The sequence below is a fragment of the Podarcis liolepis genome, assembly GCF_965112155.1.
Source record: "Podarcis liolepis genome assembly, chromosome: Z".
Lineage (NCBI taxonomy): Eukaryota > Metazoa > Chordata > Lepidosauria > Squamata > Lacertidae > Podarcis > Podarcis liolepis.
This window is the reverse complement of record NC_139570.1, coordinates 25,172,320-25,193,677: the sequence shown is the minus strand read 5'-3', so window position 1 is coordinate 25,193,677 and position 21,358 is coordinate 25,172,320. Positions and strand designations below refer to the sequence as shown.

General features: G+C 43.6%; 1 protein-coding gene across 5 annotated transcripts in view; it reads left to right on the top strand.

Annotated features, from left to right (window-relative positions):
* Positions 1 to 21,358, top strand: part of COL4A6 (collagen type IV alpha 6 chain) — a 172,621-nt gene that overhangs the window by 112,020 nt on the left and 39,243 nt on the right. For 4 of the 5 annotated variants that reach the window (XM_083484949.1, XM_083484946.1, XM_083484948.1 and 1 more), the window contains exons 7-21: positions 776 to 892; positions 1,941 to 2,009; positions 2,757 to 2,792; positions 3,785 to 3,847; positions 5,096 to 5,131; positions 6,604 to 6,645; positions 8,087 to 8,179; positions 10,176 to 10,229; positions 12,121 to 12,180; positions 14,809 to 14,853; positions 15,535 to 15,588; positions 16,403 to 16,472; positions 17,657 to 17,767; positions 18,930 to 19,079; positions 20,235 to 20,339. In XM_083484949.1, the coding sequence (XP_083341075.1) occupies positions 776 to 892; positions 1,941 to 2,009; positions 2,757 to 2,792; positions 3,785 to 3,847; positions 5,096 to 5,131; positions 6,604 to 6,645; positions 8,087 to 8,179; positions 10,176 to 10,229; positions 12,121 to 12,180; positions 14,809 to 14,853; positions 15,535 to 15,588; positions 16,403 to 16,472; positions 17,657 to 17,767; positions 18,930 to 19,079; positions 20,235 to 20,339 (1,105 nt within the window). Of the gene's footprint in view, positions 1 to 775; positions 893 to 1,940; positions 2,010 to 2,756; positions 2,793 to 3,784; positions 3,848 to 5,095; positions 5,132 to 6,603; positions 6,650 to 8,086; positions 8,180 to 10,175; positions 10,230 to 12,120; positions 12,181 to 14,808; positions 14,854 to 15,534; positions 15,589 to 16,402; positions 16,473 to 17,656; positions 17,768 to 18,929; positions 19,080 to 20,234; positions 20,340 to 21,358 lie in introns of all 5 variants that reach the window. The other variant, XM_083484947.1, reaches the window with a different exon arrangement.

Here is a 21,358-nt window from a genome sequence, read left to right as displayed (position 1 = left end):
ATGCAACCTGCCTCTGAATGTGGAAGCTTCATATCATATTTGGAAACTTAAGCTAGTGCAGAATTCAGCAGCCATGTTGCTCACTGGGGCAAGATGGTTTGAGAATATTACACCAGTCCTGGTCTAACTGCACTGGCTGCTGTTTAGTTTCCAGGACCAATTCAAAGTGCTGGTTTTGACCTATAAAGCCTTAAGTGGCTCAGGACCACAATACCTCAAGGACCGCCTCTCCCCATATAAACTGACCCAGACTCTGCATTCATCATCTGAGGCCCTTCTTCATGTGCCTCCTCCTTTGGAGGGTGGGGAACTACTGAAAACCATCCCCAGGGTGTTCTCCATGATCGACTTGAGACATGCAGAATGAGGCAGCCCTTAAAGCACCCAGAATTCGGGGAGTTCTGATGATGTATAAATCAGAATTACCCATCCTGAGAGCTTTTGTGTTCATTTCCCTGTAGACTGCAGATCTGCAAGTGTGTTCCTTTGCTCTCTCCAGTGCGCTTGCTATTGCAAATGCATGATAAAGAACACTGTAAGTGTATCAGCACTGGGTTCTGAGTTAGGGCACATAGGTCATTATTGTTCAGCTATGCTTTTGTAAACCCTTTTATTTTTGTCTCTTTGGCTAAATCAAATATTTTTTTTCATTAGTTTTGATAAACTGATTCCTCTTACAGCAACTGTTTACATTATTGTACATTTTTTTAAAGTTCAAAGATGTTTGCAAAATGCTAATCTTAATACACTATTTTCCTTTTCTCTCTTTGCACAGGGACACCCTGGTCAGCCAGGACACAGAGGCTTGCCTGGCCTGGATGGCTGTAATGGCACCATTGGGAGTCCTGGGGTTCCAGGACCAGATGGATTTCCTGGTGTGCAAGGTCCCCCGGTAATTCGTTGTACTGCCTTATGTTAGGTAGGGCTGCCATATGTCTAAAATTTCCCGGACATAGCCGGGATTCAGCCGTCGGAAACAGCATCCTGGCGGAAAGAGCTTTAATGCACCCAGGTGGAAATCCAGACATATGGCAGCACATGTCAGAAGTGTTGATTTTGGGGTACAGTGGGTCGGGTTGCGAACATGATCCATGCAGGATGCACATTCGCAACCCACAGCGTCTGCAACCCACAGCAGCGCATTTGCACACATGCGGGTTGCGATTTGGCGCTTCTGCGCATGCGCGACCACCGAAACCCGGAAGTAACCCGTTTCAGTATTTCCGGGTTTTGGCGGTCTGCAACCCGAAAAAAGGCAACCTGAAGTGTCTGTAACCTGAGGTATAACTGTATTTCCTTTTCACTCTTTGAAATATGGCAACCCTATCTTTGGAGAGCTGGAAAGGCATTCTGTCCAAAACTATGGAAAGCCACTGTCATTTGGAATAGGCAGTCTTGGGTTACAGGGAACAGTGGTGTGGTGTAAGGTAGTTTTGCAGTTAAGTCAGGGGTGGGGAACCTTTTTGAGCCTGAAAGCCACATGCCCCTGCTGGCAACCTTTCTGAAGGTGGGTAAAGTCAGATGCAAATGTGGGAAAAGTGATGGATATAACTGCTACCTTCCTAGCATGGAGTGCATCCCATCCCATGTATAGTTCAGAGGTTTCTGCACACACACACACACACACACACACACACACACACACACACACACCACACATACCTTGATCATCTCTCCAGCTCTTCCCAGGCAAACAAGAGGCACTGTCCCAGTCCAAGAACATATTCAGACCTGGCAAAAGCACTCAAGGAGGTTGTGACCTTGGGAGAGTTCTGGGAGGTACAAGGTGAACAATTGGGTCCAGCTTATATCCATTTGCTTTTTGGCACTGGTTTCAGGAACGTTCATGTTTTTGCTTTCTACCCCTGCCCCTTGTTTTTTTTAAGAGACACAAACATGCTTGACTGGTTGGATTTTTTTGTTTTTATGTGTCTATATAGGGTGACCCTGGACCAAAGGGGCCAAAAGGCGAGCCTTCTTTTGCCCAGGGAGTTTTTAAGGGAATGAAGGTAAGATATGTTCAAACAAGGGAGAAATGGAAGCATGCATAATACTTTCGCCAGCCTTCTCAAACCTGGCACCCTCCAGATATTTTGCACTACGACTGCGCTGACTGCGGCTGATGGGAGCTGTAGTTCAAAGCATCCTAAAGGCACCAGGGACTCAGCTATACAGCTGCAAATACAACGTTTTAAGTGTGTTGTAAAGTGTATTATACAAATGTGACACGAGATGGTGATGGTGAGCCATGAGAAATTTAATATATTTTTCAAAACTTTTCTTTTATTAAAAAAAAAAAACATTTTCACAATGTTTTTTTATATGTGTCTAGATTCCACCCAGGCTGAGGAAAGCTGATCTAAGACATTTCATTTTGTTGCTTGTGTTTTGGTTAGGGGGGCATTTTTCTGCAAGTGACTGCAATCAACTGTTTACAATTTTCATACCTGTTTGTATCGCACATGCATACAGGGCATAAATGAATAGAAATGTATATTTTATTTTTGACATTTAAAAATAATTTTGCCTCTATCTGAGGCTTAATCATGGATTTTTATTTCTGAATGTTTATCTGAGCCAGTAAGGTAGATGTTTCACTCAGTAATGTTGCATCTTAGCATGTAGGTAATAGTTAACCAGTTGTGATAATGGCAATAGTAATAGTAATAGTAGTAGTATCATCATCATCATCTGCATTAAAGCATTTTTTTGAATATTTAATTTTGGCTTCATCAAAGGCTATTGTTGTTGTTTAGGGAGAAAGAGGTCGTTCCGGATTGGATGGTGCAGTTGTAAGTTTGTTTTCCATACACTCTCATTTCTGATAAAAGCTTTGAATCTTGACAAGCAGCTCCTTAAGAGAACCAAAATGCATCTTTGTGTTATTTATGTTTGCTGTCCTGGGATTGTGCTGTTTATTTGAAATGCTGAATACAGATATCATCATCCCAAAGACCGTGAGCATTTCTGGATGGTGGGGGATCAATTCTCATGCTATGTCAGCTTTTATAGCTGCGCACCAAGTTCTAGTTGCTCATACCACATGTGGAGTACTGCCTGATGGCATGTGCTGAACTCCGCTTGCACTTATTTTTAGTGCACTGTTGTGATCCTTAGTTTTCTTCCTGGGACCACCCATGAAAGAGCATGCTAGAGATTCAAGCTCACCAAATTCTACTCACGCCATTGATCTGCAAATAACTGCTCCACAGTATGACAACAGCAGGTGGATCTGGTGTACACAATAGACTAGTACACACAGAACAATTTCAGCTTAAAGAACCATGGTTCATAATTAGGACAAGTGTCATGCACACTTGCTCCCTCCTTTCCTCACACATTGGCTTTGATGCTCCAGTTGTGGTTTCGTGTTCCATCCAATTACAGAATCAAATCACAGTTTCGCATTCTAGTTCATAAACTGAGATTAAACCACAGTTTCTCAGTTCATATGTAATGTGAAACTATTGTTTCCGCTATCCACAGTAGAAGCAGCCCAAGAGATGCATGAGGGAAGGGAGGAGTAACAGCAAACTGCATTGGCACTATTTCTGTTTTCAACATTTTAAAGATGAGATCACTATTTCTGAACCAGCAAAGCAGCTACCATAACAAATAAGTAGGAATAACCATTCCCTAAAATGGGAAGGATTATTCTCCATTAATTTGCCTGCATATGATTTTTTGTGCACAAGGGAATAATACATGCATATATGGCCCATTATTCTCTACCCAAAAAGCCTATGATATTGCAAGTTATATTCCCTAATGTTTCTTTTTCCAGGGACCTAAAGGATTCTCTGGCCCTACTGGTCCTATTGGCCCAGCTGGGCTACCTGGCTTTCCGGTAAGTCACTCTTTCTGTTTGCCCTCCTTGCCATTAATTATAATGTTTCCTGCTATAGTCATTTTGCTATATTCAAAATTTTTTTGGTCAGTTGTTCAGAGCTATATTTTTGCTACTATTGTTGGCAGCTTAAATTTTTAGGTTTTATCTTTATAGCAGTCCATAATGTTAAAATAGTTTCTTTGAGAAAACACACAAGTGCAGTTAATGAATGATCAATCGTGGAAATGAAGCCCCTCCCTCCTTTCCCCAGAGACAATGCAGCAATTCATCATTGAGGCCGAGATCCTAAGTGCACTTAACTAGAGTTTAGTTGTATTGCTGCTCTTTGAACCTGTGAATGGTTTTAGATTTTCTATGGAGCAGAGTAACCAAAGTGATGCCCTCCAGATGTTGTTGGACTCAGCTGTGCTTCAGTGGTTCTGCTCCTATCTCCAGGGCTGCTTTGGTGCCATGGAAGTTGCCCTGTGGTCATCCCGGAGAGCTCCGTCTCTTCCCCTAGGCTAAGATCTGTATGGCGTTACTGGGAGCTGTCATGAGGAGACTTGGAACGAAGTGGCATCAATATACAGATTACACCCATCTCTGTCTCACTGGTCCATCTGAATTGGGAAAGGTGGTTGAGGTGTTTGACTGCTTCATGGAGGTGGGGATGGGCTGAGTATGGGCCCAGTAAACTGAAGCTGAATCCTGAAAAGACAGAGGTATTAATGTGTCCCAGGTCCTCACTTTGCAGAGGTGATGAAACAGCCTATTCTGGACAGGGTTGCACTCCCATGGATGCAGCAGCTCTGCAGTTTGCGGTCGCTCCTGGATTGAACACTGTCACTGAGGTCTAGGAATACCTTTTTCCAGCTATGACTGGTTCACCAGTCTTATTGGGGAGGAGAAGCTTTGGCCATGGACACACACACCATTATTTAAAAGTTAGGGCAACATTTAGTGGCATGAGTGAGTGGGGAGGAAAGAGGTCATTTCACTTCCCACCAGAATTAGGGGAGAGATGTGTCATCTGATCTCACCCGTTCATTCTCTGTGCTTCTGTGCTTACATTTGCAGTATACTCTACAATAAACAACTGTTAATTTTAGGATAATAAGACAGACACCCACCCTTCATTTCTTTTTGTGCCTGTCTTTGCTGCTTCTTTTTCTGTTTTCATGCCCATTCCTTTAAAAAAATTGACATCCCAGCCAAGTGTAAATTCCTATATGTAATTTTTTTTGGGTTGTTTTTTTTTACATTTAGGGGCCACCAGGTCCACCTGGCCCCCCAGGCCCTGTGGTAAGTATGTTTGATTATTGCCTTGATTCTTGGATTTTAGACATTTCCATTCATTAGATAAGTAACGTTGTTGTTGTTTTTCCTTGCATCCTTTAAGCAACATCAAAGCTTTCGGATGAAATATGGTCGTCTAGCTTCAGGCATGCTTGGAGGAAACTATTACATATACTTATCTGGATCCATTTCAGCCTGGCTTCAGACCTGGGCATGGTACTGAAACTGCCTTGGTCATCCTGGTTGATGGCATTTGCTGGGAGAGAGATGCAGGAAATTCAACTTTGCTTGTTCTCCTTAATCTCTCAGGGACTTTTGACACTGTTGACATGGAGTCTCTGGCGGTACTGTGTTTCAGTAGTTCTGCTCCTTCATCCAGGGCCGTTTCCAGAAAGCAGTCAAAAGAAGCTACTGTTCGATGCCATGAGAACTTTTCTGTGGTGTCCTGTAGGTTCCATCTTCTCCCCATGCTATTTAAGATATATAGAAAGCCACTGGGAGCTGTTATCTTGAGTGTCAGCAATATGTGGGAGACACTCATCTCGAACTCTCTGTTCCATCTAAATCAGGAGAAGTCATGGAGGTGCTAAGCAGGTGTTTGGAGGCAGTGGGCCTGGATGTGGGCCAAGAAATTGAAACTGAACCCTGAAAAGGCAGAGGTGTTTTGTGTTCTAAGTCCTCAAGTCCAAGAGGTGTGAAGATGGCTTGTACCGTGGAAGGAGCAGGTTCATAGCTTGGAGGTGCTCCTGGATCCAGCATTGTCACTGGAGACCAAGTGGCCTCATTGGTTAGAAGTGTATATTTCTAGTTCTGGCTGGCTTGCCAGCTTTGCTCCTTATGGCCAGAAATGACTTTGCCACTGTAATCTATGCTCTGGTAGCTTTCAGATTGGATAATGGCAATGCTGCTCTTGAAGATGATTCAGAAACTTCAGCTGGTCCAATATGCAGCAGCCAGATTACTGGCTGGGGATGCCTTTGGGACTCCTATAACCCCTGTTTTGAAACAGCTATACTAGGGCCCCATCAGGTGTTAAGACCAGTAGAGGGGGCCCTCTTTGTAGTTCTACAGCTCCCAGAAGCTCAAGGGGTGGCAGCGCCGGACAGGGCATTCTCCATGGCAGCCCAAGCTGTGGAATTCCCTCTCCACAGAGGTGCATCTGACACCTTCACTCTACAGCTTTCAGTGAATGCTTGACCCTGACCTTTGACACCTGAGACATGTGTTTTCAGGACCCAATCAGTTCCTGTTTCTGCCATTTCCTTTAAATGGTTTTAGTTCTGAATTTTAAATCGTTATAATAACCCATCCTGCAACCTGCTGGTGAAGGGAGGTAATAAATAAATGTAATAACAAGAACACTGTGCATTAGTTATTTTAGGAGATTCTTGATTTGTGTTTTTTTCCTCATTTTTCTACAAATCTAAAACAGTTAATTTTTCATAATACATTGCTTATTTGGTTTTGGTTTTCAACAGGGTAACAGTGGCCTAGTTTTCCAAGGAGAAAAAGGAGCAAAGGCAAGTTCAGTTTATTTTGGCTTTGCCATGTGATGATATTTGGAAATGTGCTTAGGCATCCTGCTAATGGTTATACCAGCCATTTAATCCCCAGTTAGGAACCTCATTTGATTCATCAAAAGAAATGAGTTACTCAGGAGCAAATGTGTCAACAACCATAACCATTTCCAGTGGTTGGTCTTGAAGCCCTAGAGAGCTACTGCGAGTCAGATCAAATACTACTGGAATCAGGGGTGGAGGAAGGGGTGTGTGGTGGGTGCAGGCCTCCCCGGGTGTCACCATTGACAGGGGTGACAAAATGCCGGGTGGCACTCACTTCAGTGCCTGCAGCCATGCGTCTCTCCTGGGAGAGACACGGTGGCTTGGACGTGTGCAGGCTCTGCACTGCCCAAACGGTCAGCCCGCTGCTTTCTCCCCAGCTGTAGGGCAGCTGAGTGGGAGGAGGCAGGCGGACTCCGGAGGCCCCATGGTGCGCCCCGCCCCTATGACCTTCCAAGGAAAACCGAAATTGCCATTTACTCCAATTGAGTGCTAAAGGGTGGATGGAATTCCCCAGGGGGAAAGCAACAGCACCAGAGGAAATATGGATAAGCCCTGAGTCAAGAGTAGCTATCTATTCAACTCAGGCCCCATTATACATTTTAAACAGTTTCCCTCAATGTCTCTTCCAAAACTCTTAAGTCAAGCTTCATTTGACTGAAATTTGGTTTCTGTAGCAGCTGTTCTGGAGAGACTGACCCCATTGCTATCTTTCCCCCTGAATATGATGAATAGAAAGTCAGATCCAAAGTTGTGCTCCACTGTAATCCTCTTTCCTTGATGAAGCAGCCTTAAGAATACAGGGAAGGGCTGCTGCTGAGTGGCAGAGCAGCTGCTTTTAATGAAGGTCCTCATTTCAGTCCCCGGGCATCTGCAGGTCAGGGTTGGGGAAAGACCCTCTGCCTGATACCTTGGGCAGCTGCTGCCAGTCATTGTAGAAATACTGAGCTAGAGGGATCAAGGACCTGACTCATTATAAGGCAACTTCCTATGTTTGGTCAGCTGGGTTGAGCCAAGGGTTCAGTCTAGTCCAGCACCCTCTTCCTACAGTGGCCAACCAAATGCCTGTTGAGTGCAGAAGCTTTCCTTTGCTATCTTTCCCAGCAACTTGCAATTCAGGCTGCTATCCTGTACCCACGGGGCTCTTTACCAAACCAAATTTCGGGTGGACTTTTCTCACCTAGAATATCTACTAGTGTTCATAACCAACAGCACCCACTCAGCCCCTTCTAAGTTCCCCTTGCACTCAGCATGTTTTTTGACAACTGATGTGTGATTCCAGCTTCTGGGATTTTCAAGCTTTTTTTTCTTTTGGCTTTAAAACCCCTTGAATGTGCTTTACCCATGCAAGGCATACATTTAAATTGCCTCATGCCTCATGCATAATCTTTTCCCCCAATAGGGAGATGTTGGGCTTCCAGGGCCCGCTGGTCCTCCACCTTCTACAGGGATCCAGGAATTCATGGGATTCCCCAAAGGACAGCAAGGAGCTAAGGTTTGTCTTTAACTTTGGAATCTCCCATCCCATGTTTAGTGTGAAAATGGGAGAACCTACTGAATTAATCTTTTGGTAGATTGGTTCTCTGGCTTGGCCAGATGATGTTGATGCTTTGAGTTGTGGCAGAAGTCAGACCAAGCCAAGCCTGAAGGTTTTGTTATAGAAATTCTAAGGTCTCAAATATAGAATAAATGTTCATAATTGTACAAGGCAAACACACATACATAAGTAAAGTGTCTGAAATAGTAAGGAGAGCAATCCTGAAGCAATTTTGACTCTCCCAAATGGACCCCCAATATTTCTCTGCATGGAGAAAGGAAATGAGAAAAGCTTTCCAATTGTCTTGCACCTCCCTTCAAATACAGTCTGGCAAGTATCTGTTAAGCTGAGAAAACTATCAATATGTGTAAGAGATTCAGGAACTAAAGTATTTACCATCTCAAAGGAATAGCCAGGCTACCCAGAAAATACAATCAAGTAAGGCATTATCAGGTATCCTGGCAAACAGGAAAGAAGCAACACTCTCAAATTTCTGCTGGAGACCACCTCCTTCTTTGATGTATGTATGATGTTTTGGGGACCTAGTCTTGGGCTACAGGGTAGACAATTTCAAAAGTCTTTATAGGGGCTTGAACACCATTGTTCTGGGTCTCTCCAACCTCCTTGCAAGGAGGGGAGAGAACTCTGTTGCAACAGAAAATTTAAGACCTGCCTTGTGCATGCATTAATCAAAATGCAAACTCAGAAGAGATGGTCTATTTACCCTTTTCCACCTCTTGGTTCTTTATTGAACTGATGCACTGAGAAATCCTTGATTCAGCACTATTTCGGCACACTGTCTTGTGATAACTGGCAGGAATTTGCTTAGAGGTTAGAAGCATCCTTTTGACCTTTTGTTCCCCGGGGAAAAAGCCAAGATAACAATGTGTCTCATGCCCCTAAGGTGATTAAAAATGTTTATCAGCCTACTTTGAAATTAGTTATTCAAAGAGGGCAGAGACAATTGAGGCCAGTTATTGCGGATGCTCGATATTTATTCAACTCTGTGAATGATTAACTCACTTGGTCTGATTTCCAGAAGCCTTGATCAATGATTTCCAACACTGTTTTCCCACCACCACCAAGGTGACCTAAGCATTTTGGAACATTTTTTTCTGGTTGTTTGCTTGTTGCAGAGAACTTAAGCTTTCCCAGAAGAGGAAGCAGTCAAAAGGCTTCCCAATGTTTTAATCATTAGTTTGGGAGCGTTGACATACCACATGCTTCTATACAGAAACCCTCTGAATCGTGAAACTACAGTAACCCAGGTGGAAAATGTAATCTCTTAAGGAAGCAAATAAGGGCAGACAAATAGCAGCTTTCAGTTTTTATGATGCATGTTTCGCCAGTCATTATATTTTCAAGATGGGTTCATGTGTATTGCTAAAACACAAGATGAAGTGACTTGAGTATTTTACAGATTATCTGGGATTAAATTGGGCCGTCTCAGCTGATTTGGTTAGGCAAGATGGGGCTAGTTTTTTAGTTAATGCTAAACCAGAGCTAAATGTTATGGGCGCAAATCTAGGTTATCCTCAGGTTCATGTACTCCTTCTTTTTCCAGTGCCACAAGCAAGGAGTTTGGAACTTTTGCTTCCATTTTAGATTAATTACTGCTTGCCTGTCATCCACACCCACCAAACTGCTCTTAATGTTAGCAAGCCAACTTCAAAGGATCGTTTAAAATGCTGACTTGTTACAACAAACCATAAGATTAAACACAGTTTAGGGCAGTGTTTCCCAAATTTGGGTCTCCAGGCTGTTTCTGAACTACAACTCCTATCATCCCTGGCTAGCAGGACCAGTGGTCAGGGGATGATGGGAATTGTAGTCCAGAAACAGCTGGAGACCCAAGTTTGGGAAACACTGGATTAGGGTTTGAATGTTCTAAAATGGTTCCCATTTCCTTGGAATTGCCAGTATTTTCTATAAATCCTCTCGCGTCTTTTTTCAGGGTGTTCCTGGTCCTGAAGGCTTTCCTGGTCCTCCTGGGTTTCCTGGTCCTCCAGTAAGTTTGTTTATGCCATGGCACAAGAGTTTGCTATGTTTCCATTCCTCTAGTTCTTTTAATACAAAGGGCTTATAAAGAAGGCATAAAGCCATTGGGGAGGGGGGTGATCTGCGTTTATCCAGACGTTGTTGGACTCCCAACTCCCAACAGCCACAGCTGGCATGGCTTCTGGTCAAGAATGGTGTGAGTTGTAATCCAACAACATTTGGAGGTTTCAGATGTTTTATACAGTGGTATAAAATAAGTGAGGTGCAAGAGCCACTTCCCTACATTATCTCTTTGAAGTACTTTGAAGTGCATCTACATGGTGCAATCTCCTGTTGCTGCTCTCCAGCAGCTGAGCACTGACTTGCTAGTCTTCCCCTTCTCCCCACTTTCTTGGGTGGCCATGATCAAGTTCCACAGACATTAAAACTTAGTAAATCTGATTCCATATAATCTATAAGGACTAAATATTTTAGGAAATTTTGCAACCCCTTTACAGTCCAGTATAAATATTTTAGGAAAATTTACAGCCTCTTTAGCAGTCTAAGGTACACTAAGGAATAAATATTTTAGGAAAGTTTTGAAGCATGAGATAAATTATCTGAATTGCATCAGTGTTATGAGCTTTCCTACTTACTATCCCCAAAGACAAATATTCTTTTTGGCTTCTTGGGTTTGTGGTAGTAAACATGATCTATGTTTTGTTGAAGAAGGGAAATGCTCTTTTTTCACACATCCCATTTTTCAGACCAAAGAGTCATGCAGAATGCATGTGGGCATTCCATATGTTCAAGAGCTCTCTCCTTTGCTTGTATGAGCCACAGATAATGCCAGATATATGCATGGGACCCTTGCTGCATACTGTGATGCGGCTGTATGCTCAGCTGTGCTCCTGAAACATTAAGTAATGGAGCAGGAAGTCAATGATTTGCAAGGGTTTTGTATGACCAAGTTACCTGAGCCATAGCAGCACTGGTGAGAGAGGACAGCTGAAAGCTTTTCACCCTTTCTTGAAAAACTACAAGTCACAGCCATCTGGAAAGCCCTTTCATCTATTATTATTATTTCATCTGTTGTTATTATCTGACGTTATTACAGAGGCAGAGGAATCCTAACCCTGCTGATGAACAGGAGGGCAGAATGGAGCAGTGTCCAGGGAGGAAATTGGGAAGGAGATTTTGTTCTGTTTATCTCTTTGCCAGCTTCCCAACTGAGTAAAGCTGGGACCTCCATCACTGTAAAGCCCTCCTCTCCACCAGCAGAGACTATATGCCAACCCAAGCCAATATCATGGAGTGGAATGGAGTTCTACTCTTAGGGTCCTGTGATACATCTTTTTGTGTTTGCTTTTGGTGGTCGACTCCTCTTTCCTTTCCTCCCCAAAGTGCCTTATTGTTACCTTTTGGTTTTCCATTTTTTTGTATTTGGGCATGAAGAAATCCCAAGCCTCTTTGCTAAGCTACATGAAGCCTCCATTCAGGTTAGGAGGGAGAAGCTAGTTCTGTAGCTGGCTGATATTCTGTGAGGCTCTTTACCTAATATGAGGTGAACTGTGTAAGGTTCACACATATGCCAAGTGTTACTTAAGCCCTCTTCAATGTACAGAATTGTGACATAGACTTCGGAATTTGTTCAAACACAGTTTCCAGTTATATCCAAATAGGGAAACTGATTTAATCTCTGACTGCAAATCAGGGTATCTACAGGTATGAATTACAGATTTGAACTACAGGTATGAAACCAAATTGTTTCTATCTGTAACTTCAATGAAAATACCTGTGCCCCATTGTTTCTCAGATGGAGATCATTTGCCATCTATATCTTGGGCTTGCATTGTGTTTTTGGTTTGCATGCTGAGGTGTGGATTAATCCAAGCGTCTTTGGCCATTTCTCCCCCTTTCAGGGCTTTAGGATTTTCGGAGAAAAGGGAGAAAAGGGTGTACCTGGTTTGCCAGGGCCAAGGGTAAGTAACTTCACAAAATCCATCCTTTGCTGTTATGGAAGGTATCTTTGTGGGGGTGGAAGTGAGTGGTGTCACTGGGCTTAGCAGGCTTGGTCGGCACTAGGGGTCTTGTGGGGGGGGGGAGTGGGGTCCTGACTAGGCTGTCTTTGGTTCCACGCAACTCCTGCTTTCACTCCCCACCCCCTAGCAGCACTGTTGTCCCAGCTGTCAACTTGTGGCCTGCCTTGGCAGCAGTACTATAAAAGCTGCTCAGCTCCTGGCTGGTTCTAGTGCCAGCACCACTGGATAATCCTTCCCACAAGTGAGATTGGGAGTTTAGCAGCAGCAGTGCCATCTTGGAGACCAAGTGGTAAGGAGGAGCATTCCAGAGTGTGTGAGCCCTTGACAAAGCTATGGAAAGGGCCATGAATAAATGGTAGTTCACATGCTTTGCAAAAGGTTCAACCCCTGGCATCTGCACATAGTGCTGGGAGTGACAGCAGCCTGAAACCCTAGAGAGCTGCTGCCAGTCAGTGTTGACAGTAGGGAGCAGTAGGTTTGACTCTGAGGCAGCTTCCTGTGCATCTGTGTTCCTAAATGCCTCCACTACGCTAGGTGTTCATGGTGCTTAGGGTTCGTTTGCAGTGCGTTCACCATTAGTCATGTCTTTTATTACTTGGTTAGAAGTATATTTTAATACTTAATTGATTTCATATGTTTTTAAGCATTTTAGGCTGCAGCCTGAGCTCCACTTAATGCCAGGCTGCAAGGGATTCAGACTGAACAGTGGTAGGGTTGGGTGGTATATCAATATATTGTCCAAAACCAGTTTGAAGCCCATATTGTGATATCGGTTTCATAATTTTTGACCTGGCAATGTATTGTGAATCGTGGTGTGTGTGTGTGTGTGTACGTGTGCGCACACTATGAAAATATCACAATGTAGAGGAGACCATGAAGCCAGCCAATGCCTCTACATAGCTCTATCCTTATTTCAGACATCGTGATATAGCAGTATATTGCAATGTGTAGCTGGTGATATATCACAATGTTGAAAACCAGGTATCGCCCAGCCCTAAACAGTGGTATCCTTTTGTTCTTTTCTCCTCTCCTGATTAAGAGGGCCTCTCAACTGCTGCTGATCACAAGGGCAGATGGGAAGCCAGCTAGTGTTGTCCTTGCCAGTGGAGCCTGATAGAACACTCTCCCCTGGGATGGGGGGAGATGAGTTGGCATGCAGTCCACTGCATCCTGAGCTGGCCTCACAATCTGTGCTTGCCACCATTGGGCCTTGTTCGAAGGTGGCCCAGGGATCAGGCCCAATCTGCCTGCCCAACCCCCTGTAACCCCAAACTTTCAGGTACTGCTGCTGTGGGCGTCTGGGCTTCAGATTCAGGGGTGGCACCATTGCTCTACAGAGCCCCAGTGGTTGCCGCGGGGAGCCAAACCATTCCATTTAGATAAAGAATAAATGTCCAGTTGACCTGACTTATAACGCCAGCAGCAACTCACTCCATGTGTGTATTTTCCTTAAGAGTTAAAATAAATAAATAAATTCCAAAACAATACAAACATGCTCCCTTACGCTCCCTAAATAAAGCCTTTGGCTTGGATCCTAAGAAAAGTTAACTTTAGGAAGTTCAAGGAAGGACAGTTTCCTTCCCCCCTGCAGCTACTTCTGACCCCTGAAAAGCCCCGCCAGGAGGTCAGGGGCCCTTCTTGAAGACGCCAGGAGGGAGAAATTGATAGGAATCTCCTCTTTCAGTTAGCTTTTCTTAGGATTAAAACCTAGTTGTGGATTATTCCTTCCCCAACCCTACCCTAGGAAGCTGTTGTTTCTTCATGGTCCATGTGTTAACCTGGACATATTCAAAATGTAATCCATACCATAATTTCTACAGTTCTGTGAGTGGTTTTGTAAGTCTTGGAACAGTTTCAATTCACGATTTTGTAGGACGGCAAGTGGGGGAGGGGGTAATTCTCCTTTGGCCACCAAGAGTCATGTCCTGCCGGCAAATACCAAAAACACCACCTAAACTTGAGTGTGGCACAGGAACTTTATGTAGCTAGTCACTGGTGTGAATACATGCAGGTCACGCTATCCGAACACAGTGCATTTTCAGGAAATGGCTTGCTAGGTAAGTGTGAGTGTTCGCATAACGAGTCAACAATTTCCATTAATCCCTATGGGGAAATTTCTAATGCGTTCCTGACTGACTACTGAATTTTGATCTCAAAATGACGAGAAAGCCCAGGAAAACCCTTTGAACCCTTACAAAAGGCAAACAAGGAAGGAAAAAAATTCTCTCTTATTGTTTGATCTCTTCCCCTTCCTCCTCACTCCCACCATGATTTCTGGCAAAATGGCTGCCATGGACCACCAAAAAAGAAAAAAGGAAGGCTTATTTAAGGCTGCTTATTTGTTTATAGTACTGCACACAGATCTGGCTGTTTGGATATCTGCATCTGCAGTATGCATAGTGAGGTTTGGATACAAAGTCTTCATGTTTGGATAAGTGATTTTTTTTTGTATAATGAGCATTTGGATAGTGGGCTCTCCATGTAATAGTAAAAGTCAAACCAGAGTCAGGCAGTCTCTTGAGGCCTGCAGAAATATTCAATACTAACTTTTGCCTTCTTTCTTTTTAGGGAGATATGGGATTGAAGGGATTTGATGGAGGCCTAGGGAGACCGGTAGGTAGTGACTTCAAATCCCACCATGTGCCGTACTGGCAGCCACTGGCAAAATGGTCCTTTTTGGTGGTGGCCTCAAAGCTGTGGAATCAGCTTCCAAGTTCTATGCAGCACATCCCAGGACTTTGTGCCTTTAAGCAGGCAATGAAGACCTTCCTTTGCAGGCGGTTTTTTGGCTGTTGAGAATGATTTGGCCTGGATTTCCTGCTTCAAGTATGAGTTCAACTAGAAAACCTCAAGGAGCACACCACCACCAATCCTATGATTCTATGTTGTCTTTATGGTCAGCTCATTGTGTCAACCTGTGATTGTTGTAATGTCCTTTTGCAAAGTTACTGTTGTATTTGCACTTTCAATTACAAAAATAGTAAGCCACTCCTAGAATAAGAGTTAGAAAGCAAGCTATAAATTTCCAAATAAATACAGAATGAATGTATTTCTTTCCAAATGTGAATGTTGTTTCTCAAAGCTGCTTACAATCCAAGCACCTAATATATTACTAGTGGCAATAAAGGAGGCTTCTTTTTTCTGCCCCCTGTATCCTCTTCTTCAGTACTGTGTTGTTCTTGCGCATAAGCTAAGAGCTACAAGCTGCTGTTCTGCATGCCGCCATAGAAGTGGGTAGAAATGATCACAGTTTTCATTAATAATAATAAATAATAATAAATAATTTTCATGCAGGGCTTATCAGGTGAACCAGGATTTCCGGGACGGGATGGATCACCAGGAGGAAAGGTAATTTCCTGAACGGAAACAAGAACCACAAGTGCTGATGTTTAAGATATATGGAGCAAACAAAAGCATTTGAGCATCTAATACAGTAAGCCTGCAACTTATGCACATTTAACTTGTGCACATTCAGCTTTATATGCTTAGCTTTTTTTTTTTTTTAAGGAAAGCAGGTGGGCATCTGGGAAAAAGGATTTTGGTAGTCCCACCTACCATTGACTGTATTTTTGACTGTATGAGATTTTGGCTTTAGGCATGATCCCAGAATGTGAACCCCGTGTAAGTTGCATGCTCACTGTATACTTATAACAACAAATGCAGTTCTCTGTCAATCTATATGTAGCCAAAATGGCACCATCCATGCCCTAGGGGAGGTGAAGGTATCAGCATTGGGGCATGGAGCAGGGACCATGTTTTGAGAAATACCCCCACAAAAAAAGTTTTAAACCCACCTCCCAGGATAGAAACACAGTGAAATAAGGGTTGAGTGGCCCCAGAAACTGGGGACAGTGGGGTGGAATGGAGTATCCTGAAAAGGGGTGCCGCTAGCCAGTTGTAACATTGAATAGGAGCACTCCGTGCTGTAACTTTCTGTTGTCAGGTCTAACTTGCATAGGTCTGTGTTGATTTACAATCCAGCTCACAAAACAAATCTCAAATGCCAGAACAGCCATTGCAAGAAGAAACAGAATCTGTTTCAAAGAACTGTATTTGTAAAATATTTCAAATTCTGCTATTGGCAACTGTAATCATGTTGCATGTATGACATGCACGCATACACACATTTCATGTATACATATATATTGCAATTCATTTTCAGGGCGACTTTGGGGATGTTGGTCCACCAGGTCCTACAGTTACTGTTGATGGAGAAGGTGCCGTGGTCTCGGGTGCGTTTTTCTTCTTCATTCTCTTGCAAATGTTTTGATATACGATACGCCTGCATCTTGCACCCATCTAACTTGAGAACTTTCAACTATGTGCAGGCAAGGTGGGGATGCTGTTGTGAGAACTTGTGGGAAGCCAGGTTGTCCCGTGAGATCTCATGAGACCATCCCTACCGGTCCCAGAGCTGGCACGCTGAGCAGGCCTTGCCCAAGAAGCAAAGCTGAGTGTTTAATTGCTATTTTCCTGCTGGATAGCCCCAAGTGGATCTGGCACAGGAAAAGCTTTTAAACTCTGTACTTTCCTTTCTGGGCAAGGCCTGCTCAGTGTGCCAGCTCTAGTCTCTCCCTCCTTGTGGAAGGCAGGCTAGCTAGCTGCCAGGCAGGGCAAAGCATAGCACAATTTTGACTAAACATAAGGTTGCCAGGTTTCAAAAAGTAAAAAGCAGGGCACCCCAAAAGTTGGGGTACACAGCCACTGACACAGACATCCAACTTTTCATCAATGGTCCTCTGATGAGGCTAGATCACATGTTACAGTTCATTTTATACAGCAGTTAAACAGTTTGCACATTATAAAGCCCACTCATGTGTCTTCAGAACATTTTTTAAATTAGTTTTTATTGGGAGGTTTTGTGTTACAAAGCAAACAGATAAACAACAGCTAATGTGGGATTGAAAGGGAAGCAGTACAGCAATCACATGAAAGCCTCGAGTTGAAGCCTTAGGAAATGTGGCTGTCAGAAATCAAAACTTTTATTATTGAGCCCCACCATGGAGTTTACAAGGGCTAAACGTGACCTAAAGATGCAAGCTGTGTTCAGATGTGCTGGTGTCTATAGTTTCATCCTAACTTCAAATGAGTGAAGATTCCCCGCCCCCCTTCAGACTTCCTCACTCATTGTGAGTCAAGTCAATATATACAGAAATGTTAGGTAGGGATGGTGCCAGCATTTATTATTTGTGATCATCAAAAAAATTATATTCCGCTTGCTCAGAGGGGGAGAATGGGAAATTGGGAATTGTTTGTTTGCATGCATTTTTTTAAAAAGGAAAATAAAGTTGATTTAAAAGGCAACAACATCACTTAGTGTTGTGGTCTTGGCCATGATGAGTGAACATGGTGATTTTGGTGAGATGAATGCAGGATAGGTCTGAAGTCTTTTCCTGTTCCTTTTGTTTAATGACAGGACCTCCTGGAGAGCCTGGGACACGCGGAACCCCCGGCGCTAGAGGTGACCAAGGGTTCGATGGTTTACCAGGCCTTCCTGGCCAAGCAGGGTTTCCTGCACTTACTCCAGGTAATCCAGTTGAGGATCCTTGCCTTCAGATGCAGAATTCCAGTGGTATCTGGATTCTTTGCTTCCTCTTCTTTTAACTGAATAATCTGCATGGTAGCTCAAGGGAACAGAGTGGCTCCCCTGTGAATAAAGTTTGCAGAGTTTGGGACTTTTTAGTTTAGAAAGAGAAAGAGGGGATGTGATAGAAGTTTATAAAATTATGCTTGGTGTGGAGAAAGAGAAGTTTTCTCCCTCTCAACCCTAGAAATCATGGACATACAGTGAAGCTGAATAATGGGAGATTCAGAACAGATAAAGAAAATGACTTCTTCATTCAGCACATAGTTAAACTATGGAACTCAGTCCCACAGGAGGCAGCGATGGCCACCAACCTGGATGACGTTGGAAGAAGATTAGACAAATTCATGTTCACTTCTTTGTTCTGTATAGTTTAACTGCTCACAATCATAGACAAGCATTTTAAGAGATTTGCATTATGCGTTGTTTTAGTTTTGACTTTCAGGTGGTTTTAATCTGTTTGCATTTCATTTTGCTGTTAAGCAGCTTTGAGACATTTTCTTTCTGTATAAAGTGACTGACAACTGGAATAAACAACAGCAACAATCTTTTTAATGAGTATTTGTAAACTACAACTCTTTTTTTTAAAAAAAAAAGATTTATTGGGGTTGTACAATGAAACGTAATAAGATATGGAGCCAGTGATCAACACTGAATCAAATGAAGTCTCTGAAACACTTCACAAAACAGGAAATGTTTTTGGCATGCGGCAAAATATTAAAATTGAAGCAGCCTGTCTGATTTCAAGTGTTCTGTGGCACACCTGCTCCCATCCTGAAAAACTCCGTTTACATGGAAACAAAACGAATTTGTGATAACTGGGGGGCGGGGGTAGTCAAGAGGGCTTCTGCAGGTGATTGCAGTGATCTGGACTCTGTAGAAAGGATGGTATAGCTCCCTTCTTTCTTCTTATATTCCTCTTCTTCCACTGCTAACTCCTCCCATTAGCATTTCATCAGTTACAAAATACTGTGCAATAGAGGGAAGTTTCTTGCTCCTCTTTTTTTTTTACAGCAATTAAAAGAATAAAGATAGATATTAATAAGCAGGTAATTTTATAAAGTGTTAATGACTGGAAATGTGAAACAAATCTTGTCTGTCTTAGGTTCCCCGGGTCGTATGGGAATCCCAGGTGATCTGGGACCAAAAGGAGACGTAGGAGACCCAGGCAGAGAAACAATTGGGTTGCCTGGTCCACCAGGCAGAGATGGAGATCCAGGTTTGCCAGGTCCTCCTGGGTTACCTGGACCATCATGTAAGTACATTACGGTGCTCAGTTTTTGTACTGCATTGTGTAGTGGCTACAGAGTTGGACTAGGACAGGGGTCTGCAACCTTTAAGACAAAAAGAGCCACTTGGACCCGTTTCCGAAGGAAAAAAAAACTGGGAGCCGCAAAACCATTGCGACATTTAAAACAAATATATCTCCGGCGCCGCGATCTGACAGCGGGCAGGAAGGTGACGTCGGGACGGTGCGTGACTAATGCACGCACCGCCCCCATACGACGTCACAGCCAGTACAGCGCCTGCCACAGTGGGGAGTGTCGGGGCGCACAATGCGCCTCCTCCCCTCGCTAGTATCCGCCCCAGAGCCGCAGCAAAGGTGTAAAAGAGCCATATGCGGCTCCGGAGCCGCGGGTTGCAGACCCCTGGACTAGGACTTGGGAGTCCAGGGTCCTAGTCCCCACTCAGCTGTGAAGCTCACTGGGTAACCTTGGGCCAGCCACTGCCTCTTAGCCTAACCTACCTCACAGTGTTGCTGTGAGCATAAAATGGGTGAGGGGTAGAACCAAGTACATTGTATTGAACTCCTTGGGGGAAAGGTGTCAGATAAATATAAATGAAATGAAATCATATTCAGCATAAATGTACTCCCACTCCTCCCCATGCTGTGAAGAAAAAAGTGAAAATCCCACAGTGCTGGTGAAATGTTGCATATTCTGTCGTTCATGGCCTTGTGGTTTTCCACCCCACAAATTCACAGTGTTTTTATGTTTGTTTGTTTAAAAGTATTTCTAAACTGCTTAATATGTTTTTAAAAACCAAAGCCGTATAAAAACAAACATAACAGAAATTCTTGAGACAACAGTCTCAAGAAACAGTAATTTCCTAATCACATCTTCTAGTCCTGTGGGTCAAGGAAAGCCCAGGCAAAAATATAAATATTTACAGGGCGTCCGAAGCAACTGGTGGATGATGCTTCAAGTTTGGGAGGTGAAAGGGTATCTCATAGTACAGGGGCAGTGTTCAAAAATACTCTTTTGGTAGTCACTGCCCTGTGATATGGCGAAGGGTACAGTTTGATCAGTTAAATTTCTACAGATTATCCCAAGTGATCTTACAGGTCTATGCAGGGACAGGCAGTCTTTCGAGTAAGCTTGTTCTGAATTGTTTTATTCCAAATCTTCAGTTCCCATATTTACTCTGGGAGAGATCCTTGCTGGAGAACCCGGGGAGACAGGAACCCCAGGACAGAGAGGGCCACCAGGACTGTTCGGGGCAAAAGGCTACAAAGGTGAGCAGATTTTCCCTGGCCCTTGTGCATTTTCACCCAGATCTGAACATCGCATGGTCCTTTTGTTCATGGAACATGGTGACTGCAGGTGGGGTGGGATGAAGAGAAACAATGCATTTAGGAAATTTGGAGGAAGAGGCATAGCTTTTTGGTAGAATGTGTGCTTTATATACAAACACCCCAGGTTTAATCCTTGGCATCTCCAGGAAGGGCCTGGAAACACTTGTGTCTGAAACCCTGAAGAGCTGCTGCTGGTCATTGTAGACCATGGGCTGTATCCATTCTCTGTCTGCTAGTACAAGGGGTCTTGCACTAGCAGGTGTATGAGTTTTAGTGTTGCACAGCAGAAGACTCAAGAGCAGCAGCTGTGCTAGCGGAAGCTTTGTACAACAGCTTCTGCAATCTATGGTGCAACAAAGTTACCGTATTTTTTGCTCTATAAGACTCACTTTTTCCCTCCTAAAAAGTAAGGGGAAATGTGTGTGCATCTTATGGAGCGAATGCAGGCTGCGCAGCTATCCCAGAAGCCAGAACAGCAAGAGGGATTGCTGCTTTCACTGCGCAGCGATCCTTCCTGCTGTTCTGGCTTCTGAGATTCAGAATCCCCCCCCCCTTGTTTTCCTCCTTCAAAAACTAGGTGCGTCTTGTGGTCTGGTGCGTCTTATAGAGCGAAAAATACGGTACTAACAACATGGAATTCTCTTGCACAACATGTCCCACTAGTGGAAAACATTTAATCAGTTGGACAAGTATATTGCTAAATGGCTTTAACTTATCACTATGTTGGATAGAGGCCCAGATATGGGGAAGCTGTGACCCTCCATATATTTGCTAGACTAGAGCTCCCATCATCCCTGGCCACTGATCATGTTGGCTAGGGCTGATGAGAGCTGAAATCCAACAACTTTTGGAGGGCACTAGATTGGGGAAGGCTAGATGGACCAGTGGTATGACAGAATATCACTGTGAATTTGAAACTGTGGATGTTTGTGTGTTGTTTATAACTTCTGCAAACTTCT